Raw genomic sequence first — 16251 nt, forward strand, 5'->3', positions numbered from 1 at the left:
TTTGAAAGAGACTGACAAGAAACAAGAACGAAGTCTTGAATAAGAGATTGTGGTGGTTGAGTATGTACTCAAGAGAATGTAAAGTGTCCGAAGACAAGAGAATGGCTAGTCAAAGAGTGACTGAAAGATCGAATTGATCAAGAGAATGTTGAAGCAGAGGAAATCCCAGGGTCTCGAGGCCCTCTTTATAGCTGAGATCCCCGGCCTGACATCGGGTCGTTCCCCACCGGCCCGCTGAGATGCAAGCCATTGCGATGGCGAAATGGAGCAGCGAGGAATAAAGGAAAAGGGTTCCACATGAATCCAGACCCTGAATCCAACGACGTGAGTGTTGCGTGGCGCCCCTGGCTAGTACCTGACAGTGACGCCACAATGAGCGAGGACAAAGCTGGCCCACTCCGATGTACGGAGTACGGAGTACGGAGTATGGCTGCCAAATCGGTGATCCGGGTCTCTCCCGCGCAAGATCGCTCAATCGGCCGTGGCGGTACCAGCCGGCAGTGGAAGCACCCGAACGTACCTGGATGGTCGTTGTCAATACCGGTGTGTTGCTATACGAGGCTTGACTCCGACAAAGGCCAAGTTGGACATTACCATGGTTCCATCGAAGAACAAAAGAAGGCTAAAGAATGGTTACATGCTCAAGCCACCACGGAGTTGCTCGCCCCTGGGACGGGCCACGCGTCTCGATCCCTGGTCCTTTGTCCGCATCCTTGAAGACGATCTATCGTTCAGGACCGGTGTAGCCAAAAGGTTGGCTCCCCTTGTCGACCGTCGTCCACCGTGGGCCACATATGCCGAAGTCCTTTGAGCCCGACGGCACCTTTCAGATCCGGCGGGGGGCGCCGTCGACGATCGATCGCCTGTTCCTAGCTTGTGGTACTCTACCCTAGGCCTAGGCTTGGGATCTTCGCGTGTTCTAGAAGTTCTAGACCCTGGAAGTGGACTGGTCTGCGAAATTGGTCAACGAGACAGTGTGTGGTGAACTGAACCAACTGTGGTATATTGATATGTTCTCAAAGAGACCCAAAGATACAGATAAAACACAGGCAATGAAAGAACAGAATTAGATTTGGAATAGCTCTTTACCAATAGGGTGCCCGTAGCCCAGTCAGACCCGCCAGTGACCCTTCCGTAGCTGCCTCCTCGCGTTTGCGGCGTCCGGCAAGCTCCATGTTGATTTGCCGATGGATGTGCACCAACCAGTCCACGTAACTTTGGGCCTCGTTGTTACGGTCTTCTACTAGCAACCGCGCAAATTCGTACTCGGCCCCATCGAGTCCTTGCCGGGCGAGTTGGATCGTAACCGCCTTTGACCCCCGAATGGTAGAGAAGTACTGGAGCAGATTGCGAACCTGCGCGTTTAGATGTGTCTCCAGTACTGGAATGGACGATGTTTGCGGGCTGAGCTCTTGCAAGGATGAATGGCCAGGACCAAAGAGATCCTCCAGCAGGTTATGGGATACTTGAGAGTGAAGCCACAAGAGACACTGCTGTCCGTCATCCACCAAGTATACTCCACCTTCCTCGATCTTGGAGTAGCTCGCCCGAAGGGAAGGCGGAACTTGTAGCTGGCCTTGCTCGTTCGGGAATCCGTCCTCCGGCTGCATGTTGTGGATGGGAATGATCCTTGGGTACAAGTAGAGTGATAATTCGGTGCAGCCTATTGACCGTAGCATCCGAATGTCGTGGATGCGTCGGTCTGATGATTCCTGGCCGCCTGCACAAGATATTAGTCAAAGTTCTATTGATTTTGCTGGAACTTTACCTTTGAAGGCCCGCGACTTGATCAAGCCGAGGATGAACATAGAAAATTCTTTGAGATTCTCCGGCAGTACAAGCTGACCAGGAGGGTGCGATCCAGAAAAGACCTTACGGTATCCGCTGAAGATATCCACAGCCTTCTCCGTGATGTTCAAGCGAATGTCTTTGAGGTTCTTGTCCAGTGTTTTGGCGGCAGCTATTACTGTCAGAAACATGTTCATCAAGCGGGTAAGAACAGCATACCTTCTTTAGCGATTATGCTTACAACCGCATCCTGATCAATGAACTTCATCGTCTCCAGTCCGCCCTCGTTAACCGCCGCCACTATGTTGATACAGCGCACCCGACGCTGCCCGTTCGCCGATGTATACAACAAAGCAGCTTGGAAATGCGCGTCCAGCTTCGTGTCAAGTTTGCCATCATAGCTGAAAAGGACGGCAATGGCCTTGTCGGCATCAATGGCGCCAATTTCAAGATCAGCGCCAAATGTATGCTGCACAAAGTTTCCGTGGTATGCCGACACCTGCAACCCGTTTGAGCATCGGACTTTCATCAGCGCCTGGTACCCCGTTTCCCTTGTGACTGCATGTGCCACTTCCTCGGAGAGTTTTCGAATATCCCTTGGTGCGTGGAAGTTGGGATAGAAGAAGGTTTCTCCGCCGGTAACCTCGGGAACATGGCCTATAGATGTTAGCACAAACAGTGACCAGACGAATTGGCGACTTACCAATAGTGGCAACATCCATATAAGTGCCACTAGGCGCAGCTATGAACATGTCAACGCCAACACCAGCCTCCGCCAGCTTTCCTGCAGTTTCTCGCCAGGCAGTATTGTCCGTGGTGAAAAGCTTCCTCTCTGCATCTGTCCCATGAGCTTTAGGGTCATCCCGGAGCGCTAGGGCCCCAGGGCCCCACGTCGGCAGGGTGCAGATAGCACCGATGATTTTACCACCAGTAGCCTGCAAGGCCGAGAGCGCTGCATTCAGGGCTGGGAAAAGGGCGGGCTCCGGGGTCTTGACGCGGGAGAAGATAGATGGGATCTGATCCAGAAGAGAGGTAATCACATTTCTATAGTAGGTGAGCAGACGAAAAAAAAAAGGAATTCGGGCATCTTACTTTGATTCGTACGGATCCACAAATAGTCCGTCACTCAGAGGAACGAACGGTTCTTGTAGGTCCGTCATCACCATCATCTGCGCCTGTTGAAGTTCCGCCTACTTGCTGTTAGTGCGCTTCGTACATATCGAGAAAGGTGGCGTACACTAAGATTGTAGAACTGAATCTCGCGGTCATAGGTAACGATACCAATCTTCGACCCTTCAGGTATTTTCCGTGCTGGCGTAGTCTCATCGGGAGTTTCTGATGACTCTTCGTCGTAAAGCGCCTTCATAATACCCTTGCAGACACCCTTTAGGAAGCCTTTCTTGATAGAGTCATGGCTAACATCAATCAAGAATAATGTACGAAGACCAACGGGCTCCTTGTTCCAGTAATCCTTCGGTACGAGGAATTCGACGGTGCCCTGCATGAGCTCTGGACGCTGCATGCGGTCGACACGTGCCCCTGAAACATCAATCGGAGCAAAGTACTCGGTAGTAACGTCATTGGGGAAGGTGCACATGTTGCAAACGAACTTGCTACCGCCAGATCGGAAAGACATGAACGGGTTGATATATGTGCGGCAGCGGCGACAACGAGGAGGTCCTGCATCACCGAAATCAAGCACCGGGATCGGCTGTTCGCCGGCGTCGAGACGAGCAAATGGCTGCAATATCATTCCTAGCGGCAGACCGGTCGAGGAAAGGAAGTCAGAGGAAGATGGGATGTTGTTCAGCGTCAAGCGAGCATATTTCGGGGACGAGTTGCCTTGGTCGTGAGCCACAAACGGAACGGCTGCGGGAGGAGCTAGATGGCGCTCCATTGTAGGGTAGACATGGCTGAAATAGTATTGCGCCGGAATATCGCGAGAACGTGGTATGCTAGGGATCTGCTCCGGATCAATTCTCCCCTGAGTAGGGACCGTTCCATGAGCTGCCTCTGATGCGGCACCGAAAGTCGGTTGTGGTATACCCCCGGAAGCACTTAATGCTGGGGAAACGGCGCGAGGAACTTGATTCAGCCCGGTATTTAAGAATTGCGTAGATGGCTGCGGTAGGGCGTCCCCGGGGCCTGTTGGCAGTTGTTGCGCCGCGGGTGCTGTCCCGATATCGTGGTATGCGTGACGGTGCTTCTTCTTCGAACTCCGTGCGGCTCCTTCTCCCATAATACCCAGCCCGCTCATTTGTGATGTCAGCCCGGCCATCGGGTCAGCCGGTGAGGCCATAGCGGGTTGCGAACTCGTGTTGTATGCGAATTGGGACGGGGGTTGTAAAGGTTGCTGTACCGGCGGAGAACCGTATGCGGAGGCGGGCCATTGTTGGTTGTTGGGAGCACCGGCCCCGTAGTAAGCGCCGGGCTGAGGAGGAGAAGGGCCAGGAGGAAACCCAGCATGTTGCTGGCCTGGATAAGGAGGTTGGTGAGGATGTCGATTGGGATCGGAGGGGTGTTGACCAGGAGCGACTCCCGGCGCGGGGGCCTGATAGTAGTGCTGGTCCGCCATGACGGGGGGAAAGAAAGAAGAGAATTAAACACTTATAATTAAAGGTCCTCAGCACCAGGCCATTACTGAGAAGGAAAACAAGCGCCCTGAGGGAAGCTGCGCGGTGGATGATGGACTGGTCTGAAATGACCACCTTTCACGGCACTCTAAACAAATCCCCGGATTTACTAATCTCCGGCCGTCCCCCCATTATCGGCCTCGACCGTCTGCTCTTCCAGCATCTCGACCCTTATCTCGGTCTTTTCACCATGTTCTCTATATATACTCTGGCTGAATCTGACGGTGTGCGCTTCTGGGGACGTCGGTATCGTTCCGCTAGCTCCCAAATCACCAATTCCTAGCCCTACACCAACACCATAGATAAGCTTCATACTCAGGAACCGCGCCCCACCAGCGGAGTACCTATACCTAGAGGGATGCCGACCCTTCACGACGACGATGAGCTTCTCCTGGCTCGCATCGGCTACAAACAGGTATGGCAACCTGTCATATCATCAGTTCACCGCTGATTACTGGACCTTAGGAGCTCCGTCGGGAATTTTCAAAATGGTCGACCATCTCCTATGCCGTCTCCATCCTAGGAGTGCTGGGCTCCGTACCAGCGACATTCGGTGCTCCTTTGGCCGCCGGTGGGCCTGCAACCGCAGTTTGGTGCTGGTTCTTAGGCTCCATCATGGCCTTTTGCATAGGCAGTTCCGTGTCGGAGCTAGTCTCAGCATACCCCACAGCAGGCGGGATGTACTTTGTCACTAAATACGTTGTTCCTGAGGACCAGGTGCCGATATTCTCTTGGATCCAAGGCTGGTGCAACCTACTCGGACAAACGGCCGGGGTTTCTAGTGTGGCTTATACCGTGAGTCAAATGCTACTTGCTGCTGCAAGTATGGACTCACGGCTGGTTGATGGGGGATACTCGTATACGCCGTACGCCTCCATAAACATATAACTTGCGCTGCACCTACTGACAGCTTGAAGAACTGCGTGGGATACAGTACGCTTGTCCATTGCACTCCTGATATTTCTTGGTGTCATCTGCTCGATGACCACAAAGTCACTGCATCGCATCTTTGTCTGGTTTGCGCCGATCAATAGTATGTTCTCCAAGTTAAGCCTGTTAGCTTCACTATCTTACATAGTACTCCCAGTCGCGGCAACCTTCACAATCTGTTTCGTCCTCCTATACAACACCCCTAACAAACAACCTGCTAGCTGGGTCTTCACTCACGTCACCGACGGATCAGGCTGGGGCTCCAAGCTCTTCTCCTTTCTCCTCGGATTCATCTCTGTTGCGTGGACCATGACCGACTACGACGGAACTACCCAGTTAGTACTTGCTCACTCAACCACCCAGCGTCTTCCTGACAAACAATCAGCATGTCCGAAGAAACCCATGACGCCGCCACCCTAGGGCCCGTAGCCATCCAATGCGCCGTTGTAGTGTCTGGCGCCATGGGCTGGCTCCTGACGATATCCCTATGCTTTTGCCTTACCGACTACGAAGGCATCCTTAACACCCCCACCGGTCTTCCAGCAGCGCAAATCTTCCTCAATGCAGGCGGGAAAGCCGGCGGCATGGCCATGTGGGGGCTCGCTGTGCTTGTCCAACTATTCACAGGGTGCTCCGCCATGCTCGCAGACACCCGGATGGCCTACGCGTTTGCCCGCGATGAGGCCCTCCCCTTCTCCTCGTATGCCATTTCTAACCACCAAACCATGCATAACTAACAGGCATATCTCAGCACTCTCTCGAAAATAAACACCTACACCCAAACTCCTGTCAACGCCGTCTGGTTCGTCGTGGTCTTCGCCATAGCACTGAACTGCATCGCAATCGGATCCACCCAAACAGCCACAGCCATCTTCTCCATCACCGCGCCAGCCCTCGACCTCTCCTACGTCTCCGTGATCCTCGCGCACCAGATCTACAAGCACCAAGTATCCTTCGTTGAAGGCCCTTTTACGCTGGGAAGATGGGGGAGCTGGATCAACTGGGTTTCGATCATCTGGGTGTTGTTTATAAGCACTGTTCTGTTCTTCCCGCCGCATGTTCCGGTTACGGTGGAGAATATGTATGTGTCTTCTCTCCTCACTTTCGCCCTCCTGATGCTGGATTACGTCTGTGCTGACTTGATGCGTAGGAACTACGCGGTTTTTGTTGGGCTCTTCATTGCGGCGTTTGCGCTGGTTTGGTGGTGGGTCGATGCGAGGGGGTACGTCTGTCTTTACAGCATTTTTCACACCTCGGCTTGCTTGAATTATAGGGACTAACTAAGATCGCTTAGGAAATACACCGGGCCCCGGACAAACGAGTACCTGCAGGAGATTCCGACGGAGGACTATGCGGAGAACTACGGGACCATGGAATGATATTTGTGGGTGTAATAAGCCGGAAGACGACTAGAGGGTAGATGATTAGAGATAGACGAATTAGACGATGAAATAATTCGGGGCAGTATACAGCAATCCCTATGTACGTTTCATAGAAGATCGATTCAAGACTAGATCTTATTCACGATGCTAAGAGGTATCATATATAAAGTACATGAGGATAAACCAAACGACCCCTCGTATAATATCACAAACATGCAAATAAGATCAACCCCCGGCAACAACAGCAAGCCCCTCATAGATCTTCTGCTTAACAGCAAGGAAGCTCCCTGCCCCCTGCGCGATCCCCGCACTCGGCCCGGCCGGATAAGCAGCTGCCTCGATCTCAACCTTGCCAGAGCCAGACTTCCGCACGGCAACAAAACCATCGATGAGGAGCGTTCCCTCGCCGCGGAACTCCGCTTTGTGGCCGGCGCCCTGCATGAGCTTGCGCAGGTCCGCCAAACGGAGGTCGCCGACGTGGAGCGGCCGGGTCATGGATCTTGTTCCGGAAGCCATATTTGCTGGAAGGGTGTCGAGGATGGGGTAGGCGTCGGGTTTGTCCAGTGTTTGTTTTGGCTCGACGGGTTCGGGTTGGGGAGTGGGTGTGGGTTGTTCGGAGGTGATTTCGCCCTCGACTAGCTTCTGTTTCTTGTGGGGCGAGTCTGTTGTGTCTTGGTCTGTTGATGCGGGCTGGGGTGCCTTCAACTGGCCTGTCAAGGTGACTACGCCGAGAGTACGGACGTGCTGCCATTTAAGTCGTCGTACGAGGTTATTGCTCAGTTTGACGGTCCAGGCGCTTGTGTCGACACTGGCGTCAATGACCTCCCCGTTCGCGGGGGTTAAGATGACCGCAGCTGTAGCTGACGATACATCACCAGACTTTGCGACTAGGAGTTTCTGGCATTCTGTCGCTAAGGCCATTGTTTCCTCCTCCATTCCACCCACGAGGATCAGCTTCCGCGGCTGAATCAGGGGGATCAACATCTCCAAGCTCCGTTTGTCGTGTATGCCAGTAAAGTCTACAAATGCGAGTCGAGCATTAATAGTAAGAGTGGCCTTTTCATAGATTGCTTTGGCCGGGCCTTCAAACGCTTTGTCGTCTTCTTCATCCGGACCTACTACCGCGTCCGCGTCGTCGCCATCTTCCGTCAAGCTCAGATTATCAAGCATATCCGCATCCTTCCTCTCGGCATTGTCAGAGCCTTGCTTGCGCGCTGTTCCAGCGGCAGACTGAGTCTCGTCCCACCGACGTTTCTGGCCCAGCTTGAGCTGTGATTCAGTCCTGCGCTGCTGCATGTCGATTTCCTCGCGCTCCTCGGCACGCAAGTATTCTTCGGGTCGGATAATTTCTCCATATTCGTCGCCTTTCTTTCTCGGCGCTACGTAGGGAAACATTCGCTCGCGACCCTTCTTGCCGCGGACATCGTAGTCGAAGACATTCTTCCGCCGGAGTAGGACGTTAACACCCAAGTCTTCGTCAGAGAGGCCCAGTTTGTTGCGATTTGAATGAGCCAAAGAAGTGGAAAAGTTCAGTACTCGTCCCTGCTGTTCAGAATCTGACTCTTCAGATGAAGAACTAGAGCGATCATCCAGGGCATCAGCAGCCGTATCAAGGTTTTCCTGGCCTCTTGCCTGGGCTGTATCCTGGAATTGTCGCTTGGTAGCAAGATATTGTTGATATAGCAGCTGTTCTCCAGACTCAAGCGGCGCACGCTGTATATCCGTCCACGACAGCTCCCTTCCACCACTATGCACCTGTTCGAGCATCTCACCATCGGATCCCTTTTCGAGAGCAACTCCATCGGTCCGTTCTTCGTACCATTGCCAAATCATGCTGCCGAGGGTCCTTCGGTGGGACTCGTTCTGTTTGTCGGAGAACGTGCGATGATGTAGCGGATCCGTAAGTAAAAGAAGGTTGTTTTCACCACCGGCCAGTAAACGCAAAGATTCTTTCGCGAAGCCCCAGTCCAAGGACGAATCAGAGGCAAGGATGACCTTCGGCGTGGGATCGCTGAGCAGTTTTTCAAGCTTCTTTTTCCGCTCAACTGTCCTGAGATGCTTGAATGTGAAAGGACCCAGGCCCTTGCCGTCGGCCTTACCTTGGCGCGCATCGGAGCGCTGCCCGTCGGTATTTTGTCCAGCAGTATCTGCAGCTTCGGCCGCCTCGAATTCCCGAACGATACTTTCATCCATCCATTCCAACATACTCCTCGCGAGTCTCATAGTGGTGTTAACTTTCCGGCCGGCTAAATATAGTCCACCCCGTTTCAGGACATCATCCTGGGTGTCTCTGGCGGCATCGCGCCATGCATGCTCTAGGGCATACGCCAACTCAAGCACCCGCGCACTCGTGTCTGTTGGGATCAGCACTGTGCCACCTTTGACAAGAGTGCTCCGAATCATATCTAATAGCATTTCATCGCGCTTCTTTCTTCCACCGTGAAGAGCTAACTTGTCGCCACCGCGAGTACTGCAGATCAATGCTGTAGGTTTCCGCAGTTGCTCAATGACTTCCGTTCCACTCGCACCAGAGCCTCCGAACCAGGCCGCGCCCGCAACAACACTCTCTCGAGCTTGGTTCCAGTCAACAGCGTAAACGATAGATTCCATGCCATGCTGGATATGCCATATTGTCCCACCCACAGTATGACCAGCGTTGTAAGCAGTGAGCGTGAGACCGTTCAGCGGAGGAGAAAACGGAGACGGGATTGGTTGGTGCGGTTGCGAATATTTCAGCGGCTGGATCAGGGAGAAGTATCTGGCAATCTCCTCAGTTGTCGGAGGTTGCAATAATATCCGTCCGGCGCTGGTCGCGTCCGCATTGCCATCGGCCTCGGTCACTGATGCGGCGGACGCAGCGGCTGTCGAAGCACCGGGTTCCGAAATGGAAGCTTTAGGTAGGAAAGTCGCAGCTAGCGGCGCTGACTCGTACAAATCTTGTAAAAGGGTACGTCCCAGCGCGATAACAGGACTTGTCGCATAGACGGGTATCTGAGTAAAAAGAGGGAATGTCTTGCAACAATGAACGTAGGCACCGATATGCGAAGGCGTCGCGTGTGTTAGGAGGATAAGCGAAAGCGTAGAGACATGTCTAGCCGGTGGAAAAGGAGACGTTAGCTTTCTCAATCACAGGCAATGAACGTGAATGAGACCGGCAGGGGCAAGGTACTTCTCCAATTCTACCAGGTCGAGAGGGTCGAATGTATCATCCCAGCCAACGTCCACGAGGATCTTTACCCCGCCATCAAGCTCTAGTATAGACTGGGACGCCTTGGAGGCCGACGATTGGGCGCCGAGCAACGGAGTAAAAGTAAACATATTTGCATGAGCTGTCGACCAAGGAAAGCTTCACGACGCGGTCGACAGGTAGCTGCTTATTCAAGGCATCGGTTCGGGTTCGGGGCGAAGGTCAACGATCAGTAGGAAAAGATGTTGGAGATATTCTTCAGCGCAGCTCCTGCTCAATAGAGAACATAAAAGCGACAATGGACGGCAGGACTGGCGGTTGAGGTCAGTATCGGAGCACAAGGAAAGCCGAAGTGAAACAATGAAGTTTGTCGTGTTTGCATCCAGATTACATAATGGGAGCACTGAGTCTTGGCACTTCTGGCCCAGAACAACCTATGGGGCTCAGTATACTCTTGGGCAATTAGGGCTAAGGTCAATGCACAGTCTTGTCCCCTTTCCACATGGTGAATCTCATGAACAACCATTCAAAACCTGTTTCATACGTGCAAGCAGACAGTCCAGTAAGTGAATTATGTCTCTGAACTCAGATTAATCACAGCTGCAGTACCTCTGTCAGCGCACATTGCTCAAAGAAAACACTAATATTACATTCATTTTCCAATGCCAGGTAACAAGTACTATCTAGGGCCTAATCAGACACCAACTCCACTTGTTCAGTCGATACCTGATCAGTTCCGTCATCATCAGCTGCCGTACCAGAAAGGGCGTCATACGGAGCCCCAGGCGAAGTTTCCTCTTTGTAGCGAAGGCGCTCATCATCCAATAGCTTACTGACAGCTTCTCCAGCATCAGATCCAGTTATCCCATTCATAGCTTCAGCAGCATTGGACACTAGGGCTCGCATACCCGCCATGGACCCCTTGTCCGAGCCACGCTTTATATCGCCCAGCGTCTCTAGGACAAACTCCACAGCCAAAGAAAAAGCACTAATCTCGCCGAAATTTTTTGCGAGCTGAGGTCGTAAACCGTCATCCAGTTTATCCATGAATGCCCGATACAGGCCCAATGTGGTCCGATAGAGCAAGAAATAATCAATGGAAATCTCCCGGAATTCGAGATCGATTACATCGCGTACATGCTCAAGTAGCTCTCCTGGGCCCGATGTTGTCTGCGTAGTGCTCGTTGCGTTTGCGCGCCTATTGTTCACTGCCATTGGCTTTCTTGACCAGCAGACATCGGATTGGTGCCATTGGGATTGGTCGACGACCTTATCAATGTCTGACATGCTGAGTCCCGGCTGCTCGATTCCACTGCGGAATAGACGGTTCGCGAACATGCGTGACACAGGGGCTAGAGTTTCCAGACACCGTTCTGGCTTGCCTGAAGCTTTTCGCGAAGCCGGACGCCGTCTGGAAAGGCCAGTCAAAGAGACTCCCTTGCTGATCATAAAATTTTCCCGGTACTCCTGCACTGGAGCTTGTCGTCCGCCCACAAGCATGCCATCTCCATGAAGAGTCAAGAGTAATTCCATATCTTTCCACTCTCCCTTGAGAAGTTTTTCGCGATGTAGTGCATTGTATAAGTGACATGCGTACAGGGCAACATTATAAGTTGATAAGAAATTGATTCCTATCTCGTGAAACCGTGCTTTGATGCTAGACAACCAAGTACCGCTGAGTAGAGGGTGCAATTTGAAAAGCTTGTGCGGCTCTCGGTAATTGTGTGAGAGGTCGTCACGACCCCATAAGTGTCGCAATGGATCACGTTGAAGCCGAACTATCTCATTTATGAGCGAGTTGATATCTCTGCCAGCCAGCGCGTCGGGTACTGGGACACCATGACTTTTGTGGTAGGCTCTTGTCGATGAGATCGTGTCCCGGACAAGGGCTGAAAATTCGCTGAGATCCTCGAATCCGCGGCCAACATAAACTCCTTCTAGGGAGTAGTGAATATCAAGGAAGGTCTGTACACCAAACAGCAGGGAAAGCGAGATTTTTCGTGTTTTGAACATGACTTTCAAGTCCTTGGTAAGCCGGTCCTCGACGGGCACCGGTGAGATCTTCGTATAAGAGAAGACTTCGAGCAAGGCCTCTTTCAAGATTTCCTGGTCTCCCAGGAACGTGACTCTGACCGATATGTCGGAAGTGGCATCGTAATCGCCATGGCGGCAGCCAGTAAATGAACAGCATCTGTCCAGTTCTTCGCGTGAAAGTCCTTTACCCAGAGCTTTGAGGACCCTCAATAAGAACATGTAAATGGGCCAGAGGGGAAAAAGCCATTTTGTTTCTTTGTACACTTCAGGACACATAAATGTTTCCAGACATCCGATGTGCTTTTCGTTGCCATATTCGACTAAGTTAGACTGGGCCTGGTGTTTCACCATCTGCTCGAACCCACCAACTTTATCGAGAAAAGGCTTCGTGACATCTTCCGCGTTCTTAAGAAGGTCGAGCGCCGTGTCCGTTGTGAGCGATGCCGCAGTCAAGGAATAGGTGCCTTGTCTATAACCCATCCACGTTTCAAGTATAACACACCTGATGGATTTATAGCCACGAATCAGCGACGCAAAGCTAGAATAGCCTTCCTCTGATTCTCTATTGACTCCTGCCTCGTAGGTGACATTTCGTGGCGACTGCGGTAGAGAAGCGAGACTGGGCTCAGGCGGATGGCTCTTGGTGGGTTCTCGCACAAAAAGCTGAGAGAATCTGTTCGGAAGACTGATGTTGTCGTTTGCGACCCGGCCCCGGGCAGCGGGTCCATGGGACGAGACACCGCATTCCGAAGGCTTTAGGATAACTCGGACCTTTATCAATTCTTCTATGAAGTGCTGATGTGTGGCGCTTGATTTATAGAAGCTGGGGTACGAGGAGTTGTGTTTCTTTCGCAGTTCGATACAACGGTCAAGAATAGTGAAGAAGATATGGAAACTTGCAGTCTGACGGGCAGGACATTTTGAGGCGATGAAATAGGCCAACTTGCTGTAGTCCTCGATTACGAGCTTGTAGACACCTGCAACTGGCTCTACCAGCTCTGATTCAGCTCCTTTATTTGGTTTCTGGAGATAGCTCTTGGCCGGTGTTGGGGGTGGCGTGAGCGCGGCTTCCCAGTGTCCACAACGCTTCGCAGTGTCAATGAGCCATTCTGCGACATAGTCGGTATGCTTCTTGTACTCTTGGTAGCAACTGTCCTTCATATTGACGGCTAAAGCCAGGAGCCACGCAGAGAGGGTGGGGTGAAGAATCGGGCAACAGGAGAGAGATGGGATTTGGGAAATAAAGACGAGATCTTTCACCAGTAAGAAAGCCCTCCAGAGCTTTACCCCAAGTGCACAAGTTGCACTTAACCTCGGAGTGAATAAGTGCCAGATGAGGCAGCATCTAATTGGTCCGAGTTCCAACGGTGCTAATGTCAACTGCATTTGTTCCCACTCCAGGTGAACCCTAGCCGCATGAGGCGTCCACCGAGAGTGAATTTCGACAGCGACGGTAAATGAAGACTTTTCTTGCGAGAAGCCATCAGACCATAGGCTGATTTCAAGGAATTCCCATTCCCTCCATGGAGATGGACCGGCCTGCGCCCTGCCAGTATAAATTGGTCTGAAGTCCCTGAGATTTCTCTTCTTGTCTTGTCTTCCACACTCCTCTGTCTCTTCCAATTCTCGCCTCCATTCCATTTCTTCTCTTTCTATCAACATCTTTCCCTCGTGATCTGGTGTCCTCGCACTACCAAAGTTGCTGACCGCTGGAGACAATGAAGTTTCTGAAGGAAACCGTCCTCGCAGTGTGCGCTGCGACTCAAGCTCTGGCCTTGCCCAGTCAAGCTCCGCCTGGTGAAATCCAGACTGCTCTCGCGAATCTCGGAGTGGACGTCGCTACAATTCCCCAGTTGAGTGGCAATCCCACAGAGAACGGCTGCCAAATCGCTGTGAGTTCCCCGGATTTATGATGCTGTGGGACGGTGATACTGACAACTTCGGCCACAGTGTAATGCCTTGAGTCATATCCATGGTTCCGAGAAAGTGATCGCAAACAACACCACTGCCTACCAGAGCATCACGCATTCGTACTGGTCAGCTCAGCAGGGAGAAGTCAAGCCGGCCTGCATTTTCGCCCCCACGGTCGACACCGATGTTTCCATTGTCATTCTTCTTTCACAACTCACGCAATGCCCGTTTGCAGCAAAGAGCGGCGGTCATGCTGCGTTTTCCGGTGCTTCAAATAGCCAAGGTGGTATCACAATACTCTTCCGTGACCTGAATGAGATTACCTTAAATGAGGACAGGTCTGTTGCCTCCATTGGGCCGGGCAACAACTGGGGCCAGGTGTACAAAGCCCTAGAGCGCCACGATGTTACTGTTGTCGGTGGGCGCATGTCGGACATCGGCGTTGGAGGCCTTCTGACAGGCGGCGGTATCTCCTATTGCTCGAACTTGTATGGTTGGGCCCTGGACAATGTGGAAAGCTTCGAGGTAAGTGCCGTGTTCGAGTTTGAAGAGAGTTTGGCACTCTAATACAAAGCAGGTCGTTAGCGCGATAGATGGAAACATACTCACGGCAAGTGCGACCCAACACCCAGATCTCTATTGGGCTTTGCGAGGAGGAGGCAACAACTTCGGTCTCGTCACCAAGTTCAATCTGTACACGTTTCCCGGCTCTTTACTCCGAGGCGGCACCCGCGTCTTCAGCGAGGATCAGTTTTCTAACGTCATCAGTGCGTTTGTAGACGTGGCTGAAAAGGCAAACGACGACCCTAACGCTCAGCAATATGTCATGTTCGCAAATTTGGGGGGAACAAACGTTGCATCTGCCGAGTTGACCTATGCGCAGAACGTCAGCAATCCTGCCATCTTCGAGACATATCATGCAACGCCGGCTATCTCAGACTCTACTAGCTCGCGAACTATGTCTCAGTATGCTGACGATGGTGCCGCCCAAGACCCGTATGGAATGCGTGACGTCTTCTGGAACCGATCGTACAAGCTGGATGAGGATTTCGCGAACTGGGTAGTCAAGCTGTGGCTCGCTGTTCTCCCTCGCATCTCTAGTATTTCCAACGCCATGGCGGGACTTACCTTCCAGGCTATTACAGACCCGATACTCGAGAAAATGACTCGTGCTGGCGGCAATGCTCTAGGACTAGATGAGTCAAACGGCCCGATTCTCTTGCTGCACGTTCTCGGGATGTGGAATGGCGCCTCGGGTGATGATGCCATCTATCGCCTCATCAATGACTTCTTCGCCAATGTCACAGCTGAGGCCGATTCCAGGGGTCTAGGAAATAAGTTCATTTACATGAACTATGCAAGCCATGTCCAAGATGTGATTGCCAGCTACGGTGCGGACAACAAGGCCAAGCTGCAGAAGATTGCTTCAAAATACGACCCTGCCGGTGTCTACCAGACACTTCAGCCTGGACATTTCAAGCTGACGCGTAGTCCAGTACCTAATCCGTACTAACAACCTGTGTTTTGTCTTTGGGTTCACGAGTGTATGAACACGTGTAGAAGGTTCGCATGGGAGGCGCGTGATTAGAAACTGGGATTTGAACGTTAGCAACAATGAGAAGCTACCAAAGCAATAACGGCAAGTCATTTCTATAACTAGATACATCCAACAAAGATAATACTAGCCTTAGTTGCGGCCACAGCAGTACGCCATGGAGATCTGAGAAGCCAGGACCGAAACAAGATGCCGCCGTGGGCTCTGGCTTGTTCGGATGCAAATCAATGGCAAGCTCAAGTAGAAGCCTGGGAGGTTTGAGGCATAGTAGAGCTGTGCATCATATCATGTAACAGATGTGTACCTATAGAGCCAGAGTCCGGGCTTGTATTCCTTGCTGTGGCTTATTATCAGCATAGATGATCTTAGGTGGATGGTTTGACTTACAAGGCGATCTTATTATTCCTTAGGCCTATACCAAGTTTGCAGCAAATTCATGAATACACCCCGATATTGCTCTAGAATCCGCTGCACATTGGATGAGTCAGTAGCGTGATGTGCTGTAGCTAGGTCAACAAACCCCTGTGGTAATCTCTTCACCAGGCGTCTAAGAGCTGAGAAACGCGCCTTTTATTGACGCATGCCGTAGCAAGCTTGATGAGTTCTGCATCTGCTCCTGGTGCGCCAACGGCACTGTAAAATTTCCGTGCGGCTCAGCGACACTGTGCGTCCAACGCAGAGAGCTCTTTGCGATGTGAGTTAATGTCATTAGTTGTTGTTCGATGCAGTTGAGATGTATCCCTCCCTGGGTTGGGCTCGGAAGCTGCAGACCTTGAGGCTTTGATGGCTCCCCAATATACTCGGCTGTAACGATTCTTTCGACGTGGCTCA

The 16251-nt window shown here is 52.0% G+C and overlaps 5 protein-coding genes across 5 annotated transcripts; 2 read left to right on the plus strand and 3 right to left on the minus strand.

Moving 5' to 3' along the window:
• Positions 1–1085: 1085 nt before the first annotated feature.
• DSM5745_03442 (Sec23/Sec24 family protein) lies at positions 1086–4363 on the minus strand (the record flags this gene model as incomplete). The annotated part of the gene is made up of 6 exons (XM_026745458.1): positions 1086–1720; positions 1769–1960; positions 2008–2445; positions 2492–2832; positions 2881–2978; positions 3026–4363. 6 exons carry the CDS (start codon positions 4361–4363, stop codon positions 1086–1088), a joined length of 3042 nt encoding a protein of 1013 aa, XP_026606324.1.
• A 416-nt stretch (positions 4364–4779) lies between these two features.
• DSM5745_03443 (amino acid permease) lies at positions 4780–6730 on the plus strand (the record flags this gene model as incomplete). The annotated part of the gene is made up of 8 exons (XM_026745459.1): positions 4780–4836; positions 4887–5287; positions 5339–5454; positions 5509–5686; positions 5737–6051; positions 6103–6432; positions 6502–6573; positions 6646–6730. The coding sequence occupies 8 exons, from the start codon at positions 4780–4782 to the stop codon at positions 6728–6730; spliced, it is 1554 nt and encodes a 517-aa protein (XP_026606325.1).
• A 228-nt stretch (positions 6731–6958) lies between these two features.
• DSM5745_03444 (cleavage polyadenylation factor subunit CFT2) lies at positions 6959–10051 on the minus strand (the record flags this gene model as incomplete). The annotated part of the gene is made up of 2 exons (XM_026745460.1): positions 6959–9824; positions 9903–10051. 2 exons carry the CDS (start codon positions 10049–10051, stop codon positions 6959–6961), a joined length of 3015 nt encoding a protein of 1004 aa, XP_026606326.1.
• Positions 10052–10610: 559 nt separating this feature from the next.
• Positions 10611–13115, minus strand: DSM5745_03445 (uncharacterized protein; the record flags this gene model as incomplete). Its single annotated transcript, XM_026745461.1, has 1 exon — positions 10611–13115. The coding sequence occupies one exon, from the start codon at positions 13113–13115 to the stop codon at positions 10611–10613; it is 2505 nt and encodes an 834-aa protein (XP_026606327.1).
• A 557-nt stretch (positions 13116–13672) lies between these two features.
• On the plus strand, positions 13673–15378 carry DSM5745_03446 (FAD-binding oxidoreductase; the record flags this gene model as incomplete). Its single annotated transcript, XM_026745462.1, has 3 exons — positions 13673–13846; positions 13905–14390; positions 14443–15378. The coding sequence occupies 3 exons, from the start codon at positions 13673–13675 to the stop codon at positions 15376–15378; spliced, it is 1596 nt and encodes a 531-aa protein (XP_026606328.1).
• Between the last annotated feature and the right edge of the window lie 873 nt (positions 15379–16251).

This window comes from Aspergillus mulundensis (genome assembly GCF_003369625.1).
Source record: "Aspergillus mulundensis strain DSM 5745 chromosome Unknown scaffold_2, whole genome shotgun sequence".
Classification (NCBI taxonomy): Eukaryota; Fungi; Ascomycota; class Eurotiomycetes; order Eurotiales; family Aspergillaceae; genus Aspergillus; species Aspergillus mulundensis.